At 37.8% G+C, this 7805-nt stretch overlaps 2 protein-coding genes across 15 annotated transcripts in view; both read left to right on the forward strand.

Annotated features, from left to right (window-relative positions):
- Positions 1-3095, forward strand: part of LOC119316601 — a 3856-nt gene extending 761 nt beyond the window's left edge. The window contains exons 2-4 of one of the 2 annotated variants that reach the window (XM_037590955.1): positions 1259-1351; positions 2493-2666; positions 3008-3095. In XM_037590955.1, coding sequence (XP_037446852.1) covers positions 1259-1351; positions 2493-2666; positions 3008-3019 — 279 coding nt within the window. In that variant the 3' untranslated portion in view covers positions 3020-3095. Of the gene's footprint in view, positions 1-1258; positions 1352-2492; positions 2667-2862; positions 2979-3007 lie in introns of those variants that run through there. The other variant, XM_037590954.1, reaches the window with a different exon arrangement.
- LOC119316597 overlaps positions 1-7805 on the forward strand; it is a 57534-nt gene that overhangs the window by 25981 nt on the left and 23748 nt on the right. For 4 of the 13 annotated variants that reach the window (XM_037590939.1, XM_037590941.1, XM_037590940.1 and 1 more), the window contains 4 exons: positions 4135-4289; positions 4375-4483; positions 4710-4823; positions 4953-5218. In XM_037590939.1, coding sequence (XP_037446836.1) covers positions 4135-4289; positions 4375-4483; positions 4710-4823; positions 4953-4990 — 416 coding nt within the window. In that variant the 3' untranslated portion in view covers positions 4991-5218. Of the gene's footprint in view, positions 1-4134; positions 4290-4374; positions 4484-4709; positions 4824-4952; positions 5219-5349; positions 5522-5644; positions 6040-6149; positions 6251-6380; positions 6562-6665; positions 6827-7067; positions 7563-7805 lie in introns of those variants that run through there. The other 9 variants (XM_037590950.1, XM_037590952.1, XM_037590943.1 and 6 more) reach the window with 8 other exon arrangements.

A 7805-nucleotide genomic window follows, 5' to 3' on the forward strand; every position in this document is an offset into this window, starting at 1 on the left:
GGACTGGCGTGGTCAGCCGTGAGGTGAAATGGGCGCCGGTGGTGCTGCCCGACGAGAGGGTGTCAGGGGCAGCGTGGTTGTCTTCTCCATCGTTCTCCAGCGGCACCCCGGCCAGCGCCACGCCTGGTCAACAGGATGTGGAACTTAGTAGGACTATGTCTGAATTTTATTATGTGCTCTATGAGAGCGTCAGTCTAATTCTGTTCACTGTCAGAAGGCATTCTGTTTGTTTGTGTTTTTTCTGAACTTAACATGTGGGAGCTGCTCAGATACAACGGCAACTAATCAATTTAGAGAGCGGGAACACGAATCATGGACAGATATGTATGCATGTTTTTGCAGTTTGCTGCTTGTTCTTTAGTTTTGCAATCTTGATATGCGGCGTCAAGTATAGTCCCCTTGCAGAATTTGCCAACTGGAATTTGGAGCGAATGATTCCTGTACTTGAACAATGTTTGTGCACTCTGTTGCCTGAAAATTCAGAGTTTGTGTACTTGAACATGTTTTTATTTGTACTTATGTTTTGAACAAGATATATCTGCGATTCACAAGTAAATGATGGCACCAGAACTGCTAGTCTATAGCAGAATTTAGCAGTTTTGTAGTCCCCTCGCTGAATTCACGCAAACTGGAATATGTTTTTGCGTCTTGTCCCCTGGATGAATTTGCTAACTGGAATATGTTGTGTCTAGTCCCCTTTTGTCTAGTCATTCAGTGATTTGTGAGCATGGGAGGGATTTTGTATTTTGTTGAGATTGCGTCTTAGGAGAATGTACGCACCTAAGAACGTTTTACAATTTTAGATCTACACAATTTCTTGCAGACATCCGCCCTGAGTTTACAAGCAAAACATTCAGCCGGATCAAACCATTTTTTTGTGAAATAAATGCAGCATGCTCCAAGATGGCAGATGTCTTTTTTGGGTAATTTTTTGTCTCTGTTTCAAACCGAAAAAAGATACTATTTGTGATTCTCTTTCTGCTACTTGCAACTCTTTTTGAGAAATCAAGTATATATTAGGCCATATTCCTCTTTGAGGACAATGCTCGGTTTATTTTCATATGCGTAAATTCCTCTTAACCAATTCTAAACCATATCCCGGCTCTGTATCTTATTTTGTTAGCTAAGTGGCACAGTAAAGTTTTCGAGAGGGAATCCAGTGATCATTTTTATTTTTATTTTTTGTCTTTTTTGTGTGTAAATCCACTTTTGTGATCTATATTTTTTAAATTAATGTGCCTCTTTTTTTATGGAGCAGTGTCTGATGGATGCCCGCAAGAAGATTGAACACGAGATCGAAAGTAAAGCCAAGGCGTCCTTGAAAGAAGGGTTAGGTCAAGAGCTTAAAACTGTACGCACTCGAAATCTCATCATCTTTTTTTATTTGTTTTGATTTAACCCCTTTTTTTGTACATTTTGTTATGAATCTCATCATCATTTTTTTGGGCATGAAGTTTGTGGAGATGGAGTATATGGTGTGAATATAGATTTTGGGATGGAGTTTGTGGATATGACCATTTTTTTGGGCATGTTTTTGGTTGCTTTAGTCGTACTTGGTTGCCACTGATGTATTTTTTCAATTATTTTTGGCCTGCTTGTACCAAGTATTTTTGCCAATGCCTGTTTGAATTTTTTTTTGAGGCATTTGGCATACTGAGATAGTTGATTTTTTGTTTTGAGCCAATGTGTGTGTTCTACACCAAGCTGGGCCAGTGTTGTGTTATACAAAGTTCTGTTTCTAGGCAATTCTAGCCATACTCCATTCCCTCACAGAAATCTGAGCTGAGCTAGTACTTGCGACGGAGGGACACGTGGGTGGGCGGCAACAGCCAATGTGGGGTATGCGTGCGTGCGTGCTTCCGCGTGGCGCGACGAGCATTGTGGTTGGGATCGGATGTCCACACCGCGAATGAGGCTGTGACTTTGAGCACCTGCTAGTTGTCCTTCTTTTTCCTCACACACGAAAAAAGAAACCTGCTACTTTTATTAAGTATTTTGTTTTTGCCTAACTGCATCTCACTTAGCAGCACCTTTCTCAAGCCTGCACTACTAACCGAATCAATCATAATCATTGTCTTTTTCACTTTCCCTTATCTGAATTTAGACTCCAAGATCATAATCCTTGTCTCTGATGCATAACTTTTTTGAATGATTTTGGTGCAGTATTTTTTCTTTTAGCTAACTACACAGTAAAGTTTTGAGAGGGAATCAAGTGATCATTTATCTTTCTCTTATTTGTGTTTGTGTTAAATCCACTTTTTCTTTTTAGCTAACTGCCTCTTTTTTGTTAAATGCAATCACCCATTTTTGTATGCTTTTTGCAATGTCTACTGCTTGGTTTTTCGTTAAGCAATAGCAAACAAGGGAAGTTACCCTGCAACATATGTGTGTTGTTTTTGCTATTTATCTTTTTTTGGCCTAGAATATGTTTGCAAAAGATACATGTTACTATGCAACACTAATGTAAAATATGCATTTTTTTGTGAACACAGCCACACCCAGGGACAGATATTGAAGATGAAGAAGGGAACCCTGGTAGTGATAGGAATGAAGAAGGGAGACATCAGTGTGTGGAAGATACTGATTTAGATGAGAGAGGCTATGATGTCGAGATCACTGACACTGAAGCATCAGACGATTTGCTATATGAAGAAGTTCTGACGGTGGTGTGTAACTCTTTATATACAAATACACACTTTTTCTTTTTCCAAGGTTATTAGTTCATATAGGAAGTTTTTAACTAGGCAACACATGTTGAAAGAGAGGCTATGATTATTTTCTTTTTTTGATGTTTAAAAAAATAGCTAACGAATGATTTGTGTTGCCTCTTTATTTTCTTTGGCAATAAGCTGATGAACGAAGATATGTGTGACGACCAGATCATCCGTTGTTTCCTGGTTGTGGCATTATCAACATTCCTCTGCCCGACATCAAACACTAAACCAAGCACCAAATATATGGGAGCTCTAGTTAATGTGGAGCAACTCAAGCAACTAAATTGGTGTAGGTTTGTTCATGATTGGGAGTTGATGTATATAAAGAAATACCAAAAGGAAAAGCTGAAGCAGAACCGAACAATGATGACTCTAGGAAGATGTATATACCACCTAGCAGTATGTCACTCTTTTTTTCAAATCCAATGTGTTATTTTTATGTGATTAAGCTATCTTTTGTGTTTGTTTTATCTTTGTTGGTGTAGTCCTATATCATCTAATCTAATGCTTTACCTATTTTTTTTTGCAGGTCCGTTGTCTTGATTTTACTGATTTTGGCTCAATTCAAATCCCATCTTTGATGCCCAGAATATGTGTCTGGAAGGGAGATATGGTCAAGCATTTAAGTGACATGACCATTGGAAGAGATGGAAAGTATGGATGTCTCACAGTAAGTTCTTTTGCCCTCCTTTTCTTTTTGTCATCCAAAAGCATGACATCCTTTGTGCAACATTTTCTAATTTTTAAATTTCTTACACTTCTTTTATTTCTATATGCATTTTTGTAGATAAAAGAAGTATCAGAAACCTGCTACAAGGATGGAACATACGAGTGGGCAAGTACGATTAAGAATTCAAATTTCAGGAAAGCGATAAACAATGTTGCAGGGAATTCTTTGTCTGACAAGGTTTGTGACCCCGTGCTTTTTTTCATTGAAGCAAACCCTTCTTTTTTATGCGGTTTCTATATGTACAGCCTATGTCTTTTTTACAAGTTTTCACTTTTTGTGATGCATCATGTATTTTTTTTGGACCAGGTCAAAGAGGATATCTTCCTCGCTTACGAAAACCATATGAAGAATGAAGACATAAATACTTGCATCAAAGCTAAAGGGCTTCTGCTAGACACGATCCGCATCATAACCAATGCCTCTGGTGAATCAGGTGATACAGTTAAAGTCGGCTTAACAGGAACTGAATTGAATGCAAGCCAACAGTCCAACAACTCAGGAGACTGTCAAACTACAATCGACTGAACTTCAAGAGGAAAATGACAGAGGTGTGTCACCATTTTTTTGCTGTAATCCTTCAATAGTAGTTCCTTTTCTAACATGTGCCTACAAGTCAGTCTATAAGTCAACATTTTTACAAAGGTGTCACACCTCCCGTCTGGTGCCCCCTTTTTTCTCCTCCCCACGCAGGGCATCTGCTGCAAAGGAAAACGGATGTTCTATCAACTAGCCAACAGTCTGCTGGTTCTTCTGCATCAAAAACAAATGCTGGAAAAGGGAGCATAAATGAAGCTAATGGGTTTTGTAGCAGCCCTCCTAAAGTCCATGAAATAGGCAAGTTGAAGGTGCGCACTGCAAACACATAGCTTTTCTGATCTCACACCATTTTTTTCTTTTTATTTTTGCGTCTAACCATGTCCCCTTAAACAGTCTGACTCCAGAGCACAATGTCAAAGAGAGCATTCCTCAAAGGACCCCATGCCAGAAATGTGTGTTCCAGCCGCATCAACTTTCGCTCCAGGAAACCATGTAGATGGAGGTACAACTTTTTGGTTTTTTGTAACTTTTTAATGTTCTTTTCTTTTTCTCGTTCTCTTGAACTTACATTCCTAACTCCATTTTTTTTCGTACTCAAAATGAAGAAGGTAGTCCTGAAATAGCAGATTTCTTATCAAATACAAGCATGTATTCTTTTTTCGTACTAAAACAATCCTTTTCATATGCACTTTTGTGTGTGTTTGGTTCTATTTTTATGTTTTCCTCAGGACTACTCCATGGTTCCAATAATAGGAAAAAGGTTATTTGCAGAGGAGGAAAGCTGTCAACAAGAATCCAGTGGCAGCAAAAGGAATCCAGTACAACTAATGGAAGAAAAAACTGTAAGAAGCCGTTTTTTATATTTTAAGTGCTCTCTGTTTGTTAATCGTTCTTTTCTTTTTCTGAAATTCTTTTTAATTATGCATATAACATTTTTATTTTTTCTTGCCCTTTTTGTGTCATATGTATAGTCAGGACAACTCAAAATTCATGGAGAAAACATGTTTAGGCAAGAGCGCAGCACATTGGTCAACATAACTGATGATTTTTACAACACAAATCTCTCGTTAGGAAGGCCAAGCAGTTTCAGTGGAAAAGAAAATGCACCACCAAAGAGGATTGTCCAACCAAGCAGGTACCGTAGCTCACCGTACGACTGCAGCAAAAGGGGCCCAATAATGCCACATGAGAGAAAGATGTATGAGAACATAACATCTCTGGCCAATGTTGAAGGATCGTGAGTTTTTTCTCAGATGCACTATTTCTTTTTTGCAAAATGTTTTTCTTGCCTTATACTCACTGTAAAGACTTTTTGTGCGTAAGCTAACCTGCAAGCTGACATGTTTTCCTTTTGTTCTATATGTATAGCAAACCTGCAGTTTTGATTGACAAAACCATTGCCTCATTTGGACAGTTGGGTAACTCGATGAAAATAGGTGGCCGGGTCCAGGCCTATGTCATAAATGTGTACTGTAGGCACCTATTTAATGAAAATCATCCTAGGAACTCACTCAAGCACTATTTCTTCCACACTGCATTTGTAAGCAAATGAAACCCAACCTTTTTTCTCTTTGTTTGTTTTTTATGATTTCCCTTGTTTTTATTTTTTCTGTCATCGTACTTACCTACCTTTCAAAATTTTCATCATTCAACAACTTAAAAGGAATATTTCCTGGGCAAATGGAAAAATGATGAGGCAAGAATTTGGTGGAGGAAGAAACTGATTACGAGTTTCATTGGAGCTGGAAAAGCACATAATCTTTCGATGTCAGACAAGGTTTTTTGTCAAACTTCCTCTTTTCATTTTTCCACAACACAAGTTCAGCTATAATTTGGTTTAGTGTTTTTTCCTTATTTCAATATACACTAACTTGTTGTCTATATTTTCCCTTTTTCTGCATCAACTCCAAAATGGATGTACACAAGTTGTACTTTCCAACACCACATGAGGAACATTACTTTCTGTTCGTCGTCGACATCAAGGGTCACATGTTTTATTTTCTAGATTCTTTCTACGATGAGAAGAGCTCATATCATATGAACATAAAAAAGAAGATTGTAAGTACAAGGGTTTTAAATACTGTTTTTTGTTTTTGTGATAATTATATTTTGTCTGCAAGTTTTTCCTGCAAACCTCAATAAATGTTTATTTTTTATATTTGAGGCAGATCTCAAGCTTTATATGCACTTGGTACGAAGCTCGGCTCCAGCCAATGGATTTCAATGCATTCCCTGCTGTTTACCCTAAAGTCCCTCAACAAGATAACGAGTATGAAACCAAACATCTACGCTTTTATTTTCCCTGACTTCCTTTTGCTTTGTTGTAACTTTTTAATACATTTTTTGTGATTTTTGTTCACAAACACCTGTACCTTTTTTGTGTGTATGTCTTTTTTTAGTACTGATTGTGGCATTTTCACTATGAAACTAATGGGATGGTGCCCAAGGAATCCAACCCCTATAGTTTTTTCACCAAAAGATGTCCCAGATGCTAGGATCTGATATGCTGTTGATCTCATGTTCAGCCACTACAACACTTTGGATGACGAGAAGAAGCGTGTGAAGGAGTTCCGCCTATAGGTTAACCCCATATGCATTTTTCTAGTTTTTTCAGATTCCTTTGCTTTATGTTTGTGACAGGATTTTATTAATTTTCCCCTTTGTGTTCTTATCCTTCCGTGCAGACATGAAAAAGTGCTGACAGCTCCTAAAAGACACCACTCATAGATGATAAGAGGGGCTGTAACAAGAGTCATATGTGAACACACAATGCTACAGGCATATATATGTGAACACACAATGCAAATATGATTCCTTGAAAGAGAAGGGGCGGGGGGTAATATATGTATGCTACATGCATATATATATGAACACACAATGCATATATATTAGTTTTTAGTATCTGCAAGCATGTTTTGAACATGTATTCGTGCTCAGTTTTTTTCCAGTATGCTCTTTTTTTCAAGCAAAAAAAATCTGAATTGTGTTTTTACCCGTTTTTTAAAGTATTCAAAGACCAAAGAAAGTTTGATTGTTTTGATATAAACACTCACATTTTTTCGTGTCTGTTTGTGTTTTTTTGACAGAAAATACCCAAGAAAGTTGCTGCTGCCACGCTGCTTGAAGAACAAGGGGTTGTTGGTATTTCTGTGGATGGTCGGAGATTCAAAAAAATCTCATACAAAACTACTGATGATGGCCGCATTTTGTTTGGCAGCAAGAAGTGGAAAAACTTCACAGCTAGCAGAGGACTCAAAGTCAACACAGCTGTTCTTATTGGCTTCAAGAGCAGCGAGAGGGATGATGTCCATGTCCTGGTTATCTTGAAGAAGCTTGGCTAGGCACCAGGCACAGCAACTGATGACAAGCAGAGCTGCGTCTATCATACTCATCTGTTGGGTATTCTATATATTTCTGTGTCGAAGTCTGTATGACGAACCTTTTTTCATTTTTATGCCATGTTGAACCTGTCAGTGTAGTTTTGCGTTTCTTATGTGTCCACCAAACAATGCGGCTTGAATAATATATGATGGGAACCCCTTTTTCTACATTATATTCAAGTGTTCACCTAAGTTTTTTTATTGATTTTTCAGTAAACATTCATATACTTTTTAATTTAAGTGCACATGCTATTTTTTAAATGTCAAAATGTGTGCTACTGTATTCGTTTCAAAGACAGTAGACTTCCTCTATACATGTCAATTTTTTCCACGCAATCCAACCAGCTTATGTGTTTTTAATTGTCATGTCGAGGAACACGCTCCTTACATGCAAACGAATGGAGAATGTGGACGATGAAACATTTATAGATTTTTTTAAGCCTG

The sequence above is a fragment of the Triticum dicoccoides genome, chromosome 6A (assembly GCF_002162155.2).
Source record: "Triticum dicoccoides isolate Atlit2015 ecotype Zavitan chromosome 6A, WEW_v2.0, whole genome shotgun sequence".
NCBI classification, from domain to species: Eukaryota; Viridiplantae; Streptophyta; class Magnoliopsida; order Poales; family Poaceae; genus Triticum; species Triticum dicoccoides.